This window comes from Mus caroli, unplaced genomic scaffold, assembly GCF_978045245.1.
Source record: "Mus caroli unplaced genomic scaffold, Mus_caroli_1 scaffold_2, whole genome shotgun sequence".
NCBI lineage: Eukaryota > Metazoa > Chordata > Mammalia > Rodentia > Muridae > Mus > Mus caroli.
Genome location: NW_028227257.1, coordinates 1972517 through 1995614, shown reverse-complemented (window position 1 = coordinate 1995614; position 23098 = coordinate 1972517). Strand labels below are relative to the sequence as shown.

The window sequence follows — 23098 nt, the reverse complement described above, 5'->3', positions numbered from 1 at the left end:
ACAGGGAATCCTAGCACACACCTTTAATCCCAGCACTCAAGAGGCAGAGGCAGGTGAATGCATCTCTGAGTTCAAGGCCAGCCTGGTCTGCATGATGACTCCCAGGACAGCCAGGGCTACACAGAGAAAACCTGTCTCAAAAACCAAAACAACAAGGACAACAAAAATGAAAATGAATGTAGGGCGGGTCATGGTGGCACAAGCTGGTAATCCCCAAACTTGATAAGGAGGTTTCAGTGAATTTAAAGTCATGCTTAGTCACAAAGCAAGTTCAAGTCCAGTCTGGGCTGCAGGAGCTGCTGTCTCAAGTAAACAAAGTTACAAGTGTAGGTAGAGAAACAGAAGCCGCTAAAGAAAGATGAATGTGTGTGCGCCCGTGTGTGTGCACTGCCTGTACACATGTTCATGCGAGGCTACAAGTTAATGGCTGCCTTATTTGTGTAGTGAGAATTTTGGTTTCTTTGAAAAAGACAGAAATATTATAGGAATGTTTTCATTTTAATCCCAGGTGTGGGGCTGCTTCAAACTGACCACAGCAGCTATGGTTTGCCTTGTGCTCTAGTAAGGGCAGGATTTTGTCAGTTACAGATGGTTTCTACAGTTGTGGGACATTTAGAATTCTGGGAACTTTTCAGAGGGTATATAATGTCAGGGCCCCCAAGAGTTGGTTGTTGTTGGTGGGTTATTGGTTGCTGTTGGCCAGCTTGTTAAGTGGTCGTGTGTAAAGAACAAGAAATTAGACATAAAGATGAAGATCAAACTTGCCCTAAGAAACTTAAGCCCTGATCAGCAGGAAGCAGTTTAAGGATAATGTTACCCCTTTCCCCCTCTATCCTTCCATCTCTCCTATTGAGCAATAGGGGTGGGAAAGGGATAGAGATGGGTGGAAGAAAAAAGAACCCACTAAGTAGCTAAAGTCTGCTACATATTTGAGACAGTGTCTCTCACTCACTGACTCAACTATACTGCCTTCGGCCAGCCCTGGGTTCTACCCCCACCTCCACCCCCAGTGATGGAATTACGATACACACCACAGCACCTGCATTTATGCCTCAATCAGGTGATGAGTTTCAAGGTCTTACACCTTACAATAATTCAGCAAGCCACAAAAATACCCAGCAGGAAAAGTTCACACGTGTCTTTTAACTCCCCTGGTATCCTTCTCAAGGTTTTACTCAGTTCTTGCTTGGCCTCACTTCTGTGTGGACTTTGCAGGCCTGCACACTTGAACAGCAGACCCAGTTGCTGCAGCTTTTTGGACAACACATTTACATAGATTCTGGCCAAAGTTTTCTTCCAATCCCACACTCTGACTTTTTACCTACCCTTGAACTGAAAGGGATGCCCCTGTACCTCTAGGGTATAGTCTCCACACCAAGAGAACATTACACAGGGAGTCACTGCTGGCACTAGGGCTGGAGATGGGTCAACAGTCCTTGGCAGGGACACCACTGCCCTGCTGAAGTCACTACTCTGAGCTGACCCAGTCTGCCCGCACACCTCCACAGCAGGACAGGGCTGACCAAGCAAAGCTGACAGCAGTTTCTATGGGGATAAAAGTGAAACAGACTAAGAGGCCTGGTGGCAACCGAGGGTTCACTGAGATTTTACCCCAGCCTCCCCAGGATAGAGGCTCACTCTCCATCAAGACTCACGTAAAAATAGTCAAAGCCACACACAGACAGGGGTGCTGTGTTGGACTGCACTGGAAAAAAATGCCCCGTATCTGCACAGAACTGTAATAACAGAATAAACAGCAAATGGGTCCACTTGAGTGGACTGAAGTGGCTGCTAAAACAAGAGTCCAGCCCACATTCTTCATAGAAAAGCCACCCAAGAGCCTCATCACATCGGATCCAAGGTGCCCAGCATTCAGGTGACAGGCACTAGACAAGCACTAGACGGGAAAAGCAGTCCACGAATGAGGGAGAGCAGTGAGGGGAAACTGAGGCTGGAAGCTTCAATACATATGCCCAACGACACAGGAGAGATCCAGCCATCATAAAGTGGCAGGCAGGGAAGTCTGCCACTCACTGGATGGATGCTTGCAAAGAGCCTGTAGACCAATAATATATAGCCTATATAGTTCAATAACATAGCCTCTAGACCAATGGTTCTATAACATTCCTAATGCCGCCACCCTTTAATACAGTTCCTCATGTTGTGGAGACCCCTAGCCATAAATTACTTCACAGCTATTTCATAACTGTAACTTTGCTACTGTTATGAATCATAATGTAAACATCTGATGTGCAGGATGCCTGTCTGATATGCGACCCCATGGGGTCTGGTCTCTCAACTGAAATCTATATTTGTAAGTGGGAACTGCACTGGAGCTCTACAGCCAACAGGAGCTGGCATGACTCCACTCTGGCCAAGGAACATGACCCAGTCTGACGGGCAGAGAGGAAAACATTGATGCAAATGAACATGGGCCACAGCCCAGCCCAGTGCATGTGTGACTGGAAACCACAGCACAGTCTAGTGCCTGTGTATCCAGAGACCAAGAGGAAGAGAGATGGGAACAGAACACACCCAAAGAAAAAAATGGCCCATGTGTTGCAAATGCTCTAAGGCACAGACCCACATGTGAGTCTAAACAGCTCAGCAAATGGAAGAAGCAGGCTGACCACCCAGAGACTGAACCCAAGACACAGAAAACCTCATAAAGAAAGGCCCGAAGTGTCAGCAGTCAGACCAGATGTACTACACACAGAGGTAAGGACAGAAAAAGTGACAACATGCACCCACACCCTCGAAACTCAGTGCAGAGAGTGCACAGGCAAGAATAAGCATGCCCAGTGCAGGCACACAGATGCCAGCCCCGCCAGCCTCCAAGCCAAGGGACCAGTGATGCACAGCCCAGCATCCTCAGCAGCAACAGTGAAGACAGCTGAGCAGTAGATACACAGGCCTGCAGTGCTCTTCTAAATGCAGATGACAACTAATGGTTTAAAGCAAAAGTAACCATTAGGGTAGCATATATGACACTCAGACTTTTGGACCACGGAATAGGTGGCTACTTCTCTGGGTCACACACCCTGCAGGTTGCCTCACAGTGTCCCCACTAGAGCTGATCCTGAATTCCACCCCATGCTTTTCCGAGTCAGGCTGAACCCCAGCAGAGCCAATCATGTGAGCCTGTGTTTTAGCTCTTTATACGCATAAAAAGGTGACTTGAAAATCAAGTGTCCAATGCAAGACCACACCTCTATGGAAGGCCAGGAGCTCCCCTGGCTCTTAAGGAAGGCGCTTTCCCACCCCCTCCAGACCTCAGCCTCCTCATGTTCTGCTGTACCTCTGCTCCTGATCCTGGCCCAGTGCAGTCCACTTTCCTCTTTTTCCTGGGCCCGATCGCTGCCAGTGCAGTGAGGTTGGCATCTCGTTGTCGCATCTGTGCCAGCTCCTGCTGCTGCATCTTCATGTTGGGAAGGAAACAGAACTATCATTGCTTTGAGAGTTCTTACTGCAAATGTAGCAAGTAACAGTTACCAAGAACTTTCTCAAGTTTTCTAAATTACAACTTCTTTTTTTAATATAAGATTTTTTAAAAATTTTATTTATATGAGTACACTGTAGCTGTCTTCAGATACCCCAGAAGAGGGCACCAGATCCCATTACAGATGGTTGTGAGCCACCATGTTGTTGCTAAGAATTGAACCAGAATCTCTAGAAGAGCAGTCAGTGCTCTTAACCACTGAGTCATCTCTCCAGCCCAAGCTACAACTTCTTTAAAGTTGAGGCTCTTAAACTAAGGACTTGTCTGTAACCAAAAATAATTACAAAGCTTTTAAAACAGAAGCTTACCTTACAATGCTCAAAAGATTAAAAGAAGGGGTTTAGGGAGCCTAACCTCACAGAAGTAAGCGACAGGTCCTCTCCAACCAAATGCCCACAGCACAGAGAGAGTTTGTGCTGCCTGGTCGCCCGAGAGCATGAATAAGCAATGGATGTGAACATTCAGTAACTCCAGGTTTCTTAACGACTCTCTCTTTTGGGCACCGAGCATGAACATGAGCTGCCAGGGCTGTGAGGAGTCCAAACAGCGAAGCTCACCTCTTTTGCTTTCTGCTTCAACCTTAGTTGCTCTGGGTCTTCTTGTCTGGATCGAGACTGTTTTTGAAAGAAGGAGAGAGGGAAGAGTCATGCCTTCCTTCATGCGCATCACTGACCCACAGCGACATGTCCAATCTACAGCAGCACCTAGCCAGGAGACAGTGCCTGCTAATTCTATAAAGGTTTCTATCCAAACAACAACAACAACAACAAAAAAGTCTTCGCTGCCACCCAGATGCAGTAAGAGCCTTAGGCATATGGCTACCAGTTTTGCCATATGCCTCTGACTCAGTGTAGACTGAGAAAGAAAGCCTGGACAGAGCTTCCAGACATACTGGGCTCAGCGGCTGAGGGTGGCATTCAACTGTCACTCTTCCTACTGCACAAAAATCTTGACATTGGGATTAACATCTCTAGATGACTCTGATCATACACAAAGTTCCCACACTCAGCTCTGAGTGCCCTGACTGAAGGGCGATGTGAACCACAGGGAAGGGAAGAGGTCAGAATCTTAAAGAAGCCCACACCACCCAGCATAGTGTTACACACCTTTAATCCCAACACTCAGAAGGCATAGGCAGGAAGATCTCTGTAAATTCAAGGCCAGCCTGGTCTACACAGCGAGTTCCAGGACAGCCAAAGCTACATAATAAGTAAGACCTTATTTCAAAAATAAAACTTTTTTAAATTAATTAACTAACAACATGAGAGAGCCACATCTCTTATATCAAATCTCCAACTGGAGTGCATCCTCCGGCAGCTGAGTACCCCACCTATCCAGCTCCACTCACAATACCCTCCCTCCAGAGTATGAGCACAACAAGCCAGCGTGCCTGGTAAGTGGCTAGGAGGGGCAGACTGCAGGCTGAGCCTGAGCTGGAGAGAGTAACTTGCCTTTGCTGCCCGCATTAAGATCTCCCTCTCCTGCTCATCTTTCCTCTGCTTTTCAATCTGATCCAGTTGTTCAAAGAATTTGAGCTGAGCCCGGACATCACTCGCTTGCTCGTATCTGTCGTCGTCCTACCAAAAAAAAAAAAAAAAAAGTCAGTAAAAACACTGTCTACCACAGATTTGGAACTTCAACAAACTATGAGTGTGCCTCGCACAGCTGGACAGTGTGTACACAGCTCCATGGTGGTAGCAGCTGCTTACACCTCACCACTCCCGTCATGGCCTCACAAGGACAGCAAGTCTCATCCAGTTACCAGGAATCCCATAAAAGGTTTCCATTTGATACACTTTGGCATTTTTAAGAGATATTTAAGTCCTTCTGTGTAAAAGTGTTTGTTTGTTCCTCTCTGTGTAGCCCTGGCTGTCCTGGAACTCGATTTATAGATGGCAAGGCTGTGCTTGAACTCAAAGAGATCCTATTCCCTCTGCCTCCCAAGTACTAGGAAAAAAGGTATGCACTACCAATTCCAACTTTAGAAGTGTTTTAAAGCTGACAATTCACAGTGGGCTGCTCTAAAGGATCAGACACAGACTCCTTCATCTGTGCAATTGCTCAAGACATATTCTACATATTCTGGTCGAAAAACCTCTCTCTCTCTCTCTCTCTCTCTCTCTCTCTCTCTCTCTCTCTCATACACACACACACACACACACACACACACACCACACATGGCAAAGAGCCTGTAGTTGCAGCTCATGGCTCAAGATGGGCCAGGCTACAGGAACTGGGCACTTTAAATGGAGTAAGAATACAAGATTCCCTCCATAGTCTCTTAAGCTCACAGCCCCACCTTCCAAAGCAGGCTAACTGCAGAGCACCTACAGGTAGTGTGTGTGGCCAAGAGTGAGCACAGGAACAACCAGGACAACAAGGCTTCCAGAGAGCCTAGGTCAGGTGAGAACATGAGCATTCTCCCCGGGAAAACAGCCTCATTACCTTATAAGAGAAGTTTTTCTGCTGAGCCGTTTCAGATATTTTTTCTACAAGATTCTGCAGCCTTTGCTGTGTGGCATGAGACACGTAACTCACTACATCTGGATGCAGTTCCGTGATGCCGTGCTTTTTACCTGCAGGCCATGCAGAAAAAAAGCACTTTATGGTACTTACCCAGCTTTTCTTTATCACGGCACTGGCTTCTCACACCCACTAGTTACTGCTCTGCACAATCAAAGGCAATCTAAGCAGGAAGCAGATGGCCACTGCCCACCTTCTACTACCTGCCAACCAACAGTGGAGCCTCTATGGGGTGAGCCCAAGACAAGGCAGTGGAGCTACTGCAGAAGGGTTGGACTGAGTCTTGCCAGGGTCATGGAGCACATCAGACAGCGATCTGGACACACAGCATCCCAGTGACATCATCTGGTTCAAACGTACCTATCTCCAGTATCCTCCTCTGCAAAGGCGCGGGGAGGAGGAAGGTGTCGTCTTTACAGGATCGGGTCAACGTCCCCACCAACTCAGAGTTTGTGGCCAATATCCTTGCACTTTCTTCAGACAGGTTCACTCCAGCCATTGACGCAACATCATTGATGTCATCATCATCCCTGCAAAAGGAGAGGAACATTCTTGTAGCATGAAGAAATCATAACTCACTAAGGTGGTTTTAATTCAGTGGCAGCTTGCAGGGGACAGGGGATAGCAGAGGGACACTGAGATGGACAGACACACACATGAGGTTCCTACACTGGCCTTGTCCTTTTGTCTGACAGTGCTTTGCTGCCTTGTTTAAAAATTAGTGTTTAGAGGAAGAACTGTGTGTGGTCACAGGTAAACTGAGTCCCAGGAAAACAAAACCCAGAACACCATTTGTTAATTTGAAGACTCCATGTTACCTGAAAACTTCTCAAGGAAAGAAAAAAATTTCTTCCCTCAGTCACAGCTTTCAGAGGAGGTGGAGGAAGAGCGAGCACAAAACTCACTCAGAGCCACCACAGAGCTCTACCAGCCAGGCCCAGACAGAATTCTGTTTATGAAAATGGCCCAACATAAGAACCTGTTCACATGTGGCCACTGTCTCAAAACCAACGTCTTCACTGAAGAGGTCCACATCTAGCAACAGTCCTTCCAGTGTCCCTCACTGAACACCCTTCAGCCTGTCTTTAACATGTACACCCTTGGCACACACTCATAGGATGGCATAGGATGGCAGGAGAGTCCTCCTTGCAGACTGACCCTTGGAGGCCTTCACTGAACCACACTGCCCTTCCCACCCTGCTACCTGCTACTGTGCGTACTCTGAGCCTGACACCTCAGTGTTGACCAGGATGTCAGAGGCATCCTCAGCCTTGAACACGCTCAACCTTCCTACTGCTTGCTTACAGGTTAGTCAGAGGCTCCCTCTACTCAGCCTTTTGGTCCTGCCCTATTTGATTCAGTGCTGACCACTCAGATGACTACCTCAGCCTGGACTATAGGAAGGAGCCCAGCCCAACGCATGTCACCACCTGAGCCCTGCCCTGACGTGATGAGGCGGCCACAGCTCATGCTGCCTTTGCCTGTTCCTGCTCTGACCACTCTCTCCTGAAGAGCAGCCCTGGCCTTATGCTGGAAAATGGCTTCTAGTAGGTAAGATATGAGTCAGGGAATGGGTGTATCTAGGCTCTTCCAGCAGACCAAACAGGAGCCCTACCCTCCACTGCAGTGCCTAAGCATGCCTATATACACACCTAGCCTCTCTCCTGACCCACTCAGGTGACCTGCCCTGCTCTGCCTGGTTGCTCTTTACCCTACAGAGCCAATATAGCTCCCAATTCTATCTAGCCCCATTTAATAGCTTTGGAGATGAAAAGTGTCCCTGAAATTCAAACAACCACCATTGCTCAGTCACAGCGAAGGTCAGTTTGGCCTCTGGTGCACACACAAGAATCTCAAGACATAGCAATGTCCAGGAAGGCTGTCCTGTTCATCAAGAGTCACAGTGAGCAGAGTGACAAGGGCCGTCTGTGTTATAAATGTAGTCACCTTGGTGCACTTTGCTGGCACCAAGTCAGCTGACCTGTTCTCCATCCCTGCAGAGGGTATGAAGCAAGCGGATACTCTGCATCCACGCCGGGAGCTCACACTGACAGAGATGTGTGATCAGACCCAAGTAGAACTGACACTACCAGTACCAAGAGCCAGCAGGGAAGACCCAGTAGGGAGGTAGGTCGGCAGAAGACCTGAGCCCCTCCCACGCTCTCCCTAAAGCCTACAGGGCTTCAGTCCTTACCGGAAGGAGCCTCCCCCCGGCTCCTTGAGTTTGTTTTTCTGGGCAGCAGCTGCTTGTGCAGATACAGTAGACAGGGCTTTGGTTCCAGGTAACACGGTAGGTTTCACCACAGGGACTGCAAAGTCAAAGACACAGTGGACACCAGAGGCTGTTACTGGAGGACTGACTGCTGTCTTTACAAGCCCAGGGAAAAACTGCCATCTCTTCACTCATCACAGTGACACTCTCAAAACTCTGAGCTCTACAGTGTACACGTATTTAAGTTACAGGGCTGGGCTGCTCAGTGGTTAAGTGCTTGCACTGCTTTTTAGAGGACCCACACTCGGCTCCCAGCACCCAGTTCACAACACCTGCAACTACAGCTCCAAGGATTCAATGACATCTCTAAACTCTGTGGGCACCTGTACACACACACACACATACACACACACACATACACACACCCCTTGGTCAGAATGCTGAGAATAAGAGACTGCAGTATGCTCAGCCCTAAATGGAACACCTTTACCACAGCTTCCCCCCTCAAGGCTCAGTGATCGTCCCAGAAGGAGGAGGTGTAAAGACTCTAAGAGCCGAGCGACTGTGGAAGACCGCTAGGAAACTGTCTTCTAGATATGAAAGGCCCTTGCACATATAAACTCAAAGCAGCTATGGCTGCATATTCAACATCTGCTAAGATCAAGCCCATTAAAATCCCAGCATAGGAGAGGAAGGGAGAAATGGCTCAGTGATTAAGAGCACTTCCTCTTCCAGAGGACCTAGGTTCAATTCCTAGCAACCACATAATGGCTGACATCAGTTTCAGGGGATCCAAAACCCTCTTCTGGTCTTCAGGGACACAAGGCACGCACATGGTATACAGACATACACGCAGGCAAAACACCCCCACACAGGAAACAAAGTTGTTGTGGTGTCTTGTTTGTATCGTTTTTAAGTCTAGCATGGATAGGAAGGGGCTCCAAGCTGTTTCTCCAAGGATGCAGCCCTGGATAGGCTGCTAATGCTCTGGTGGATAGTCCTGTACCCACACACGTAACCTGCAGCACCAACGGACTAAGAGGGCTCTGTTCTTGTTTTTGTTTTTAAATGCATAGAATTGGAAGGGAGATGTTGGGTCTGAAAGGAGTTGGGAGATGGGCAAGAGGGTGGATTTTATCAAAACATGCTGTATATATGTGTGATGATTTAAAAAGATAAAGAAAAATACATGCTTACACATGAGGAAAAAGAAAAACAGTCTTAGGAAAACTATAGTGCAAATCCAAGATAGTGCCACTGCTTATGTCAGAACCCATGCCCGTGCTCTATCTGAATCCCTTCCTCAACTGCACAGACTCGAAAGAAGCATTCTCATGTGTCTTTACAACACATACATGATATGTGTGTGTGTTAAATATATATACATGTGTATTTTATATGTATGTATGTGTGTGTGCCATATATATATATGCATCAAATGTACACATGTGTTATATGTATATGCCCTGTATATGTGTGTGCCATATATATGTATATCATATATATATATGTGTGTTATGTATATATATGTATGCCATATATTGTGTCATATATATTATATATATGCATATGTCATATATGTGTATGTGCCATATACACACACATTATATGTATGTATTGTGACATATATACATGTGTGTTGTATGTATGTGTGCATGTGTGCCATATATATGTATGTATTATATGTATAATGTATGCTTGGCATATATATGTGTCATATTATGTGTATATTCCATATATACACATGTGTGTTATATGTATATGTCCCATACATACATACATGTGCCAAATATGTGTATACGTGTCATAGGTATATATGTGTATGTATGTTTGCCATGTGTATGTGTGTGCCACATATATATATATATATATATATATATATATATATATACACACACACACACACACACACACACACACACACAACACACAGGTGTTGTGTGTGTGTGTGTGTGCATGCACGCTTGTGCCCGCCTCTCCCCTTGTGGTTTTCTAAGTGAAATCTCAAAGGATTCAATAACTTACAACAAGGTTTAAAGATAAAAGTTTAAACTGTATGTAGCTAACACTTAAACCCTAAGTTTGTTTTTTTAAGGTTTAGTTGCATTCTTCAAGCATCTACTGGCCTATATTTCTCTAACCTTTTTTGGGGGATAGGGAGAGGGGGACAGACAAGGTTTCTCTGTGTAGCCCTGGCTGTCCTGGAACTCACTCTGAAGACCAGGCTGCCCTTGAGTGCTGGGATTAAAGGTGTGCACCACCGCTCCCAGGTCCCTCCAACTGTTAAAGTACAAGAATGACTCCTGAGAGGGACTAAGAGTAAGCAAATATATGCTATATATTTAAAGTCTCACCTAGGAGACTGAAGCAGGAGAATTTCTGGAGCCCACAAGTTTAGGGCCAGGGTAACACAGTGAGGCTGCCTTGTGGGGGGGATAGGGTTATCATCTAAAGGCCTTACTTATGTCTGGTGGAAAGAGCTGATACAGAATTACACTTCAGCAGAAACTCTATCATGGCCAGGCCTTGAAATGGGAAGAGCCTCAGAGGTGGTGTCACACCATAGGCAGCATGATGGGGCCTTGGAGAGAGAGAAGACCTTCCCTTCAAACCCCATGAACAAAGTAGTTTCCTGTTTTTTTATAGGCTTTTAGAGGGTGGGAACAACATTCATACTACACGATCTATACTAACTCTAGGAAAAACAGGGTGACAGGGAGAGAAGGAGGGAAGCCAGAAGAAGGGGGAGAGGGAGAGAGGAGGGCTGAGATCATGCAGACCACTGCACAAGGTGTGAGAGGGTCTGAGCTGCAGGGGGCTGGCTGCCTGCCTGCCCACCCGGGGAGGGAGACAGGTAGCTAGCAGGTCTAGCAAGAAGTATCTAATAGATTCTAACCGTGTAATGTATACAATTCAGGGAATTTAAAAATCATGTTGACAAGGGTAATGGCTTGCACAAACCTCATAAATGAAGTCACTGAGCGATGTGCGTAAATTAATTTTATCACAACGGTTAAATGAAATCAAGTAGCAGTCCCACAACTGGCCATTTCCGGGACAAGCCAGTCCTGGGTGGCAGCAGCCGGGGCCTCACCTGGCTGCAGCTGGTTCAGTTGGATCTGCTGTGGTGTGGTGAGCATGATCCGGTTGTGAGGCTGCCGCAATGCGACCATGGGTGTCTGCGTCAAGGTCACCTGCGGGGGCCGGATCAAGGCTCCAGGCTTCGGGGGCTGCTGGATCACCTGGGGCACAGCCAGCATAGTGCATGAGCACACACATCCTAGGGGCCACCGCACTGACCCATGAAGCCAGCTATTTGCTTCATTGGCGCTACCCCAACCTTGCCCTGCCAGAAGCTCCAGGAAGTCCGGATGTACACCTCATTCCACATCTAAAAGCCTGGCCCAACAAGTCTCCAACAAGCCTCTGCACACAGCTTCAAAAGATTTAGACAAAGACAGAATGGTGCCACACCAGGCCACAGTTACAGCAGAGCAAGTACACAAAGCACATGACACTCAGAACCCTACACATAGCCTAGGGGGCAGCAGCAAAGCAAAGTTTACTGAGCTTAAGCCCCACAAGGAACATGGACTTCTCCCAGCCTGTCAGCAGACTGACACTGTTGCCTGATGGACATACGTCAAATGACTTATTTCTAGTCTAAGTTCTCTTTAAGGTCAGATTATTTTTCTATTGGAGTGAAGATAGCTCTCCAAGTCCTACCCTGAACTTGGTTCTCTGTCCCAACACAGCCTGTCCACCTCAGAACCATGCTTCTTAGCCCAAGGGTGGTTGGTCCACACTGCAGGGCCTGCTCAGCTCTGCTGTCCTGCGTACAGCCTTGGCCCACAGGAAGCTCCTTGATGGCCCGACCATAAATCTCTGGGCTAAGAGCTTCCCTGGAAGAATTCTAGTTTATATAAAGGAGCCTTTTTGTGTGGCTGGTGGTGTAACACAGTATCACAGTGTCTGCAGGATTCTGAAACCCTTCTAGGATTTGAACTCCAACTCTGCTTTAAAAAAAAAAAAAAAAGTGGCTGTGTTTTCGTTGAGCAACACATGTAACAGGACACTTGCAAAGGGCTGAGGTTGAGGCCTGCACCAGAACTGTTTTTGCAACAGAACATGGTGCTCACACCAGACAAGATGGGCAAGCCCACAGCAACTCAGGCCAGGGCTTTACACTGAGAAGCCATTAAATGGAGATACAGAAAAGTGGCTCACTTCCATGGGTTCTGAGTTCCCCTGGCCTCAGGCCCAAATTTGCATGAAGTTGACCTATCTGCCTCAGCTGCACACAAAGGTGTAAGCAGAGACTGGGGTATAAGAGGGGGGTCAGGACAGCACACAGCAATGACCAGGTGGCTGAACACACACACCATGTTCCCATTTGTGAAAAGAAAAGTCACTGTTCTAATATAACATCTGACACTGATTAAACAGCCTGACAGAATAACTGATGGAAGAGGTTTATTTGGCTTACAATTCCTGGTCACAGTTTATCCCTGCAGGGAAGTGACAGAGGCAACAACTGAGACTAGTCACAGCACATCTACAGTCAAGAGAAACAAATGTAGCCATGTTGCCTGTCTGTGCCCTTCTGTGCAGTTAGCTTTCTGTGCCACCAACAATCAGGGTTAAGTCTTCCTACATCAGTCAAAAATCCAAGACATTCCCCACAGGCACACCTACATGCCATTCTGATCTAAATAATTTCTCATTAAGAATGCTCTTCCCAGATGATTCTACGTTATTCCAAATTGACAGTTAAAACCAACCCAATGGAAATGGTTCTGCACGCAATCTAGCACTCAAGGCTACAACTGACAGAACCAGGACTGGAGGTGAGACCCTCACAGAGAGAGCATGCTCAGGGTGCTGACTGCTCAACAGCACAGTTCCCTCCTGAAACCATGGGAAAGCAAAGGACACAGGAACATCTGCCCAGTGAGAAAACCTGCTCAGGTGTGGTCCTTCAGCCTGCTCTCAACTCTTCTCCTCACTACCAACAGAGTAAAGACAAAAGCAAGCTCTAACAGGCCAGCCAGCACCCAGGAGTCTGGCCTCCATAACACCCACCCTGCAGACAGCACTATACCACCTACAACTACTCATTCCTAAGCTGCATTTACAACAATTCCAATCACCTGTCATCCACACCACCCAGAGCTGGGAATTAAACCTAAGACCTCATAAATGCTCTGCAACACAGTACTATACAGCCCCTTTCAAGTTTGCCTTTCGTGTGTGGTGAGGCTACGCTGTTCACAGCAGGTGTACACATACTCTGAGTGCAACTCACAGTGAAGAGCCATCCTGCCTCTGGTGAAGGAATGCAAATCAGGCAAAGCCAGACCCACCTGCCAGCAGCCCTCCACTTGCCCTGAGCACCACTGTCATCAGCCTACTCTATCCCAGGAAGGCAAAAGCCTGACCAACCCATCTCCTCCCCAATCCCAGGTTTGAACATTCAGGCATCACTCAAAGTTCTGCGAGAATCCTCCTAAGAGGCCCACTAAACACTGTGTTCCTGTACAAAAAAACCCCAACAACAGGTATAGGGCCTGCCAGTGAGTGAGCCAAGAAGTTCACTTCATTCTATGAAAACTACAATACAAAGTCGTGGGCCTCAACCTGCAGCTCACACTTTAATTACTCATGAGAACAACCACACGTCTTTCCAGCAGGAGCTTCCTTGCCTGCTCTTTCCAGAAAGGGGCTCCGAGCCAGGGCTGGTCAGTTAAGTGGCATGGCGGCTGGCAAGAGCACCATGCCAGGCTCGCGCCTTCATACCAGTGGTGTGGGCGGTGCCTGCTTGCCAACGCCAACCTGTGTGGGCTGCGTGAGGCTGATGACCGGGGGCTGGAGGGCGCTGGTCACCGAGGCAGCTGTCTTCCCAGCTGTACGTTGCACTGAGCTGCTCAGCACCACAGCCGTCAGTGCAGTCGTGGCCTGCGAAGCAGGCGGCTGCTGCTGCTGGCTCTGCTGGATAAAGGCCGCGGAGTCTGGGGTCAGCTGTCTCAAGGCAGGTAAGCTCCTCTAAGGACAGATAGACATGTAGCGTCAGGCACAGCTGGAACATTACTGCTTATAATATCTTTTTTTTTTAATTTTTTTATTAGATATTTTCTTCATTTACATTTCAAATACTATCCCAAAAGTCCCCTATATCCTCCTCCCAACCTGCTCCCCTACCCACTCACTCCCACTTCTTGGCCCTAGCATTCCCCTGAACTGGGGTATATAAAGTTTGCTAGACCAAGAGGCCTCTCTTCCCAATGATGGCTGACTAGGCCATCTTCTGCTACATATGCAGCTAGAGATACGAGCTCTGGGGGGTACTGGTTAGTTCATATTGTTCCACCTATAGGGTTGCAGACCCCTTCAGCTCTTTGCTTACAGTATCTTAAAAATTCAGAAGCATAACCCTTCAGAAAAGCCCCGTGGCTAATATCACTTCATCTAGATGTAATGACATCTATCTACAGTGTCGGGCACTAATTCCCGGTCTGTCACTCAACTCCAAACATACTCATTGACCAGGACTTTCTTAGTGAGAACTGGCTACAATGCACTTCAGAAACAAAATGCATCTCCGAGAGAAGCCAACGTCAGGGTCCCCAGGCTTACGCTGGAAACAAGCCCTCCCCCAGGGTGTACTGGCCCTACACAAGTGCGCTAGAGCTGTAACGCATCTGTGGGCTCAGCTGCAAGAAAGCCACAGCAGGTGGAACCTGTGACGCCCCCTGGCTGGACCACACTGGGCAGCACAAGCCCTCAATCACCTTCAGGAAAGGCACAAGGTAAGGCTGAGGTGAAGAGTTCAGTTCTCGGTATAACCTGCTAGTGAAATCTTCTGCTTCAATTTTCCCATCCTGAAAAACAAACCATAGTGATATTGCAACGACCTCACATGGCAACTGCTGTGACATATTTCCACACAATTTCACGGCACACACCATAAACCCTAGCATCACAATGGTCTGGCCCTTCTGACAGCAAGTGTGTCAGCATGCCACTGCCCAATGTAACAGACACAGATCCCTGGGTACACAAGTCTTGTGCCCCTTGGACCCTGAGCAGCAGCTGGTGAGCATGTCTCTAGCTGGCTAGTTACTGGTCTGGGTTAACACCTCCCACAGGCTTCTCAGTCAAGCGTTTTCACTTGGGTCCCACTCGGCACCTACAGTGCCAGGCATTTTGCTCGGAAACAAATGCATGTGTTACAGAGTGGCGAGGCAACTCTAGTCTAGTCAGGGGGCAGGCAGGGAGCCTGTCGGGAGAGGCCTACCCAGCGCCAAAGGGAAAGCATCAGCGTCTACAAGTGAGGCACACAGTTGTCTCAGATACCTGAGAACTCGTGTAAAGACTAAGGAAGCCTGTAAGATGGGTGAGCACTAGACACCTGAAGTGGGGCAGAGGCCTAGCCACGCAGCCATGAAGAGGGGCACCCCACACTACTACAGCATCTGTCCAGGTTTGCAAAACCTAAATAAGGCAGCAGCAGGCAGAGCAATGGCAGACTTCTGGGAGCAGGGTTACGGCAGCAATCTTCTAAGAGTAACACAAAGCTGGATTTCAAACTGGCTGGGGAGAAGAGAGGCCATAGGCACCACCAGAGCACAAAGCATCAGCAGCTGGCCTGTGCGTGAGGAACACACCCTCACTGGGCTCTGAGGAGGGCACAAGTGGCCAAGGTAAGGCACAGAGACTGGCGATATTTCAGATCCTGGGAATGGCAGCGCTGCAGGCAGCCAAGCCCCAGTCTGACTGATGCAAAGGCCAAAAGGGGCAGCCTGTGGAATCAAAGGCCACAAAGAGTTCACATAAGAATGAGCCCCCAAGGCCCCGATGAAAGGTGGACGAACGCAGCTAAGGAGTGAACAGGAGCAGCAGGTGGGGAAGACAGCCCTGGACAGGGATAGGGCTTGCTGGCAGCAGTGTGGTTGGTGCATGCCACCCTTGCCTGGCCTGCAAACCCCTCGGAGGGGAAAAGGACCAGGAGAGCAGGACGGAACCAAACAAAAACCAGAAAGCAACACTTTCAAAATCCGTGTGCTTCCTGATCAAAGAAACAGAAAAGAAAGAAAACAGAGGAAGGAAGTAGACACCTCTGTTAGAGGGACAGAGTTAACTGCAACACTGTCAAGGAAGGAAGTAGATGCTTTAGGTTAGAGGGACAGAGTTAACTGCAACACTGGCAAGGAAGGAAGTAGATGCTTTAGGGTTAGAGAGACAGAATTAACTGCAACACAAGATAAGGAACCCAGTTCAATCCCTGACCCCAGTGAGCTGCCAAAATAAAATATCCAAGCCGGACGTGGTGGCGCACGCCTTTAATCCCAGCACTCGGGAGGCAGAGGCAGGCGGATTTCTGAGTTCGAGGCCAGCCTGGTCTACAGAATGAGTTCCAGGACAGCCAGAGCTATACAGAGAAACCCTGTCTTGAAAAACAAAATAAATAAATAAATTAATTAATTAATTAAAAAATAAATAAAATAAAATATCCATGACACAGGAGCACCAACCAATGGCAGAAGTCAGTTCTGCACACCAGTAACACAGGCACCTTTCAGAGACCAGCATCACATGTTCAAGGGGTGAGAAGAGGAGCAGGACCAGAGACAGATGCAGAGACCCCTTATCTACAAACTGGAGTTTAAGGACCCTTCCTGTTTCCTTCAGTTTTAAAAGGGGAAGGAAGGAGACAGTGGGCTGCCACCTGAAGCAACACTGGCTGTCAGACATATGTTTTGTGACTCTCAAGCACAGGCAGGTACTTCTATAAGGAGTCCTTTACCCCTTCCTTCCTTCCTTCCTTCCTTCCTTCCTTCCTTCCTTCCTTCCTTCCTAGTGCTGGCACATCCCCTGACCCATCTAAGTGCAGTAGGAACACTGGGGTATCACCAAGCCCCCAGAAAAGTCATGCCAAGCAATCCACACATCCTGGCAACGGTGCATCCCCCACCCCAGCACCCCAGCACTAGATCCTTCTACAGGCTCTCACCTGCACACCCAGGTCGCCCTACAGGCTGAACATGGGCTGCAGGTCATACAGCATGATGAGGCAGAGAATTTCATGTGAGTTTCTTACCAGTAAGTTTTGTACTAAATCTTTCACATTAGCAGCTGTCTCTGTAGACTGTTTACCAGAGGAAGCCAGTTTTATTAATGTAGATAGAAAACTTTTGCATTTTTTCACATTTTCCATAGTTTCCTGTATTAAAATAAAAAAGGTGTAAGTTACAGGAGATTTCCCCATAGGACCTCACTGCAGTGAAATGTGTACAGGTCTGAAAAATGTAAACTCAGCATCTCAACTTCCTTCAAAACCACACTATTTCTTGCATGAGCCATAATCTTCTCCGAAGGGCAATCAGCCACTCTGAAGGCCACCGAGCCCGCGTCTCAAGGGAAGACACTGCCCATACGTTAGGACAGGGGCTGCTGCCTGACTAAATGTGCACAAGCACACAAAGTCCCAGGCAGCTCCTGGAAATGGTTAAAAGTACTTGGCAAAGAATACAAAAAGAGAAGTTGCAAAATACGGTCCCAGCTTCTCTAAAACTCCAGGTACATAAAGGAAAAGTAGTGAAGACAGACACAGACAGACAGACAGACCGACCACAGGTGCTCAGCAGCTACATATATGTGGCTTCCACAGGTCTCTGTAGGGTCCTAGATCCCAAGTAGGACGCTCAGGGCCCTTTCCTACCATTCCTCAGAGGCCAGCGCCCGCAGGTCAGCCCATAAGGGGAAGACAGACCCAAGCTCTCATGTGGGTCCCTTCAATGTGCCACGGCTCTTGGTTGGCTTGTGGGCCCCAAAATATTCTCAAGCCCCTGTGTATACCAGCTCCATTTCCCCACTAGTACCAATGGCTTTGCCCATAGGGGTCTCAAAGGGAGTTCTTACCGTGGCAGCTGTAGAGGTGGTGCTGGCCCCAGGGACTGTTCGTTGAGGTGTCCCTGTCTGAACAGCTGTGGCTGTTCCAAGTGAGGCTGGCTGTGCGGAGCCACCCAGAACCAGCTGAGGCTAGAAGGTCAAAACACAGGTGAATGCATCGCAACAGCAGTACAAGCCCAGAAGTAAAACAGCTTCTGAAAATGTAGGGAGCAAATGGCTCAACAAGGGCCAGTAGGCACCCTTCCTGCAGCCATGTGAGGTGGCCAAGGGCATCCCTGGCACCGCACCTGAGGCCCACAGAGACACCTGGAGGTATGCTTGTATCTACAATAAACCTGGGAGAATCTGTCACCCTGACTAACGGCTACCACAGAGACAAGCACAGAGGACTGGATACACAATGAGCCCTCATCTCAGACGCTCCTCCTGAGAACCCTTTCATCTGTTCATAGAGCCCTGGCTAGAAAGCAATTGTGACCTCCCAGCACATAGCATCTGCCAGAGTCCGGGCAGGCCACCAAGACAAGGGAAAGGCCTCCACTCCCCACAAGTACCTGCACTAACAAGCTCTGCTTTCCAAAAGTAAGGCCTGACAAGAAGCCACAGCACGCAGAGGCACAGGTATAAGAGCTGGGTCACAGGCACTGGACCAGCTGTGGGAAGGTACTCCTTGGCCAAACATAAACCATTTGCAAAGCAAATGGGCACTCAGATGTCAGCAGGCTCATACTCTCCAAACCACTGACCCTTAGTCTCTTTCCTAAGATTTCTCTATTCTTGAATTATCACGATGAAATATTTACTGGTTTTTACATTAGTACCTCTCCAATTTACAAATTTAGCTGCCCACATTTCCTCACTCCAGTTTATTAAACACTGCCCCCTCCCCTCATCTGAAAGCAGGGAGCAGTGTGACATCTCACACCCACACCACGGAGAGCTCTGGAGCAGCTTTAGGCAAATCTTCAGCTCCTTAGAGAAAGCCTTGGAGGATTCCAACCACAGGTGCTTATGAGAGAGCTGTACAAGTACTAAGCTACCTCCAGGCCTCTTGGCCCCCAAGTTACCCTGCAGCTGGCAACAAATTCAGGGGTGATAATTGTCTCTGTATGATAAGCACATATTGTCCACCAAACCAAAACATGTGAAGATAATATGCAAAAACTAAGAGCTGACTCAACAAGCCAGGGACAGCAGGACCCAGACCCTTCTTGCCATCTTTCCTTCACTCCAGCTGACAGCTACGGCAAGGGACACACTCACCCTGGCTGGAAACTGTCCACTAACCTCAAAGCATTTGTCACCATTAAAACATGACACACAATTTACCAAGCACTTCAGTAGCTTCTAGAGCCTCCTCCTCCTCCTCAGAGAAGCAGACGCTGGAGTCAGACACAGGCAGCACTACAAGTTCCCCTCAGGAAACCACAGGTCTCCCAGACTCCAGCTTCTGAAACACACAGGCCTCTCTCCTGACTCACAGAACCGTTCTCCAAGATGTTCTTGCTCTCCACAGCTACTGAAGAAAATGGAGCTGAACTCCAAGAGTTCAGAAAAGTTCAAAGAAGCCCCCATGTGGACCGCCCTCACTCAGTTCAGGCTCCACTGGGACGAGGTGCAGCTAATCAGGGACACTTCAGCTAAGATCATGTATGAGTAAGCACGTACCCAAAGTGGTTAGAGCTCCAAGCCCTGTACTGTATGACTGCTGCAAACTCGACATCAGGAGCCTTTGAGGCTCTTTGCTTCCCACCTGCTCCCAAATGAGTGCCCAGAGAGTGAGCTCCCCTAACCACGGTTGCTTCCCCAGCCAGTGACATCTTCCCTACAAGTGTTTCCCTGATCAGATGTGTCTTCGCCAAGTACATCACTGCAAACATGTTATGTCCTCCCTGACCAGCCCTTTCCATCACTCTTAACATCTGCTTCAGCCTCTGCAAGGAGGAGCCCCTGGCATGGAAGCTCCCCTTGGCTTTATATGCTAGAAGCTGCACAAGTTAATCAGGTAAGGCCAGTGTCTGCAGGTAACTCCCCCTGCTGCTCCCTGGAGCACTGACACTAGGAAAGCAAGGCTAGGGAGAATGCCCCTCCCCCCCACTCCCCAGCTCATCTACAAATTTGCCACAGGAAGCTGAGAGGACACCTTGCACACACACTAGCAGCACCGTCCATGAGCATGTAACGGGGCCACAGCACAGACACAAACTCTCCTCAGCACAGACTCCCTCCTCAAAGATGCCCTGAGTCAAATATTAATGAGGTGACGCTCCTAATTACATTTTATAAAGAGCTTTTGAATGCTGCCAATGCTAAATAAGGAAAGGATGTAGCCTGCATTCAGACACAGAAAAATCACTTTCTTCATTGACCCCTGCATCCTCAAATTCAACCTGATACCCTAAAGCCTAGTTTTTGCATCGAAGCAAAAGCATGCATTGTCAGCCATGCATCCCTACTGATGCACTACGCTGCATCCTCTTACCTGTACCCCGGGAGATCGCTGTAGGGTTGTAGTGGGCTGTACCGTCGTCTGGGCCTGAGACACTTGCTTAATTATGGTAGTTGGGGTCACCTGCCGTGCAATAATAGGTGTTCCTGGAGCCTGGAAAATAAGTTAAAAATCATCTAAAATGAGCTACAGTAAGTAATACATGCACCTGTGCACATGTATGTGTGCACGTGCACATACACAGACTCTTAAAAATACACTACTGCACTCAAGTAATCCACTGCTTACTACTAACCTACAAGGAAATCAGTCAAAGCCCAAAATAAAAAATTATGATGAGAAACTTTTCATGGAAAATCCTAAAAACAGTCTCTTTTAGTGAAGTCTACAAAACGCCATCTTTTAAAGCAGACATCTGGAAACCCAGCTGTGGCAGTGCTCTTATGGGACACTGGCCTGAACTGAAAGTAGAGATGCCCTGAGTCCTAGACACAGAGTGTGAAAGGGGAAGACAGAGTCAAGCAGGATGGAGATGCCTGGAGCCCTGAGGTGACCAGAGCAGCGTGAGTTCAGACACAAGGTCAGATGAGAGGTACCACCGCCACAGAGAACCTCCCACAGCAGTCCACATGCTTCCTCCTCAGGAAACAACACTGCAAAGGTGCTCTCTGTTGTTTCCTATGGGAGCTCTGCCCACCTCCAGCACAGACAGCCCATTTTCAGGACAGGTCACAACTCCAGAGGGAGTATCAGGATTCCTCCGCCATCTCTTTAGTTGTCAGCTATCCAGGGAAGGCACCAGACAAAAGCAAGGCCACATAAAGCACAGAAGAGAGTGTGCTGCAGACCCTGCGCTTACGATGCTGAGGGTGTGAGGGCACTGCACGCTGGGACAGCACAGCCTGGCATCAAGACTGATGACCTCAAGGCTTGGGAGCCAGGGTACACCTGTATGGCGTTTGCTCTGCCTTCTTCTCACTCTTGGTACTTCAAGCATGCTCAGTCCTCTTGACAGTACCATGACATCTACACTTTACAAAGGAAGGGACTGGGACCCAGAAAACTAAACCTACTGATGGCAAGAGGAAAGCCAGAGCTCAGCCAAGGCAGCTGACCCAAAGTGTCTATTCTAACCCTACTCGGTCAGCAAGCTGAGCACTGGCCACAAGAGCTGGCTTTCAAGAGCAGACGGTCTCAGCCAGGAGAATGGGAGACCAGAGCCATCCTAGACCCTACCTGATGGTTGGGTTTGTAAACAATGCATGCCTCAGCGTCCACTCACACGAGACATACCTTCACTCTTGCAACATCGCCAGCATGCAGCAGTGGGGAGTGGGTGAGCCAGACTGAGTCAGCGGCACCCCACATCAGCCTATTCACCACACATGCACTCACCTGCACGGTGGAGATCTGGACAGGTGGAGCACCTGTGGGGGTTGCAGGACGGGGTGCCATGGTACTCTGAGGCTGGGCCTGGGCATGGGCCTGCATCTGGGCCAGGGCCTGCTGAGGGATCATTAACAACTGCCCATTCTCACTCCGCACGAGGACCATTCCTGGGGACAAAGGAGACTTGGCATCAGGACGTACCCCCTACCCCAGTGCAAGAAGACCCTGACCAGGGAACTACTCACTACAGGAGACAAATGTAATAAGCAGCTGCAAAGAAGCTGGCCCTGGGGCGAGACAGAGCACAGGATGGTGGAGGGCTGTCCAAATACACTAAGACCACAAAGCATCTCCTCTCACAAGAAACGCACGTGGCAGAGCCAAGCTCAGTGGCCACAGCTTCAGCCTAGATGTGTGCCCTGCAGTCTCTTCAGATGTGGGAGCACATGTGAAACACCGCCTCTGTCTGCCTTGTCTACACTCACAAAGTGGTGGGCACCCACTCACTGCAGGCTTCCAACGGCCGTGAGCCTGTGTCCTGCGTAGCGAGCTACTCTGCACCTTCTCCATAGTTCTCCGTCCTGCACGCTCAAGTCTGTTTGCAGAGCTGCGGTCAACTCTGAGTGCAGCCAAGTTTCTCCTGCCTGATACGACCCAGAATGTCCAACCCAAACCAAAAACTGTGGCCCTCTATTCATGGGAATACTATTCTCGTCAGACAAAGAGGCTGTGCTTTCCCCTAGGTAACCAGGATGTGCCCACAACATAGCACAGATGTCCACAGGAACCAGTACCGAACAGTCCACGGTCTCTCACCCTTCAAAGCTCTTAAAACTCTGGGAAAGCAAATTCTACCAATCAAGTTTGACTAATTTCTGGCTTCAAAAACTAGCAACTAATTGTACCCTAAGTCCTAGAAGCAACAGTAACACATCTATCTTAAATTTAACTTCCACAGCAGAGCTACAGATACCCTCAGCAACAGCCCAGCCCAGCAGGACACAGCTACAAAGGGGATGCTGGTGAGAGAGTTGAAGCTACACAACCAGAAAACCCCTGGGTTTTCCTTCTGTGCGGAATAAGCCAGAGCACTCCTATAGGAAGAGTCTTTAACACT

General features: G+C 48.5%; 1 protein-coding gene across 1 annotated transcript in view; it reads right to left on the bottom strand.

Moving 5' to 3' along the window:
- The window catches only part of Taf4 (TATA-box binding protein associated factor 4), a 62855-nt gene that overhangs the window by 5786 nt on the left and 33971 nt on the right, over positions 1-23098 (bottom strand). The window contains exons 2-14 of the mRNA XM_085831776.1: positions 21988-22148; positions 20626-20745; positions 18153-18272; positions 17332-17454; positions 15023-15112; positions 14031-14276; positions 11329-11476; positions 8217-8331; positions 6383-6552; positions 5945-6075; positions 4951-5076; positions 4057-4113; positions 3299-3418 (exon numbers count right to left, since the gene is read on the bottom strand). Of these exons, the coding sequence (XP_085687902.1) occupies positions 3299-3418; positions 4057-4113; positions 4951-5076; positions 5945-6075; positions 6383-6552; positions 8217-8331; positions 11329-11476; positions 14031-14276; positions 15023-15112; positions 17332-17454; positions 18153-18272; positions 20626-20745; positions 21988-22148 (1727 nt within the window). The remainder of the gene's footprint in view (positions 1-3298; positions 3419-4056; positions 4114-4950; positions 5077-5944; positions 6076-6382; positions 6553-8216; positions 8332-11328; positions 11477-14030; positions 14277-15022; positions 15113-17331; positions 17455-18152; positions 18273-20625; positions 20746-21987; positions 22149-23098) is intronic.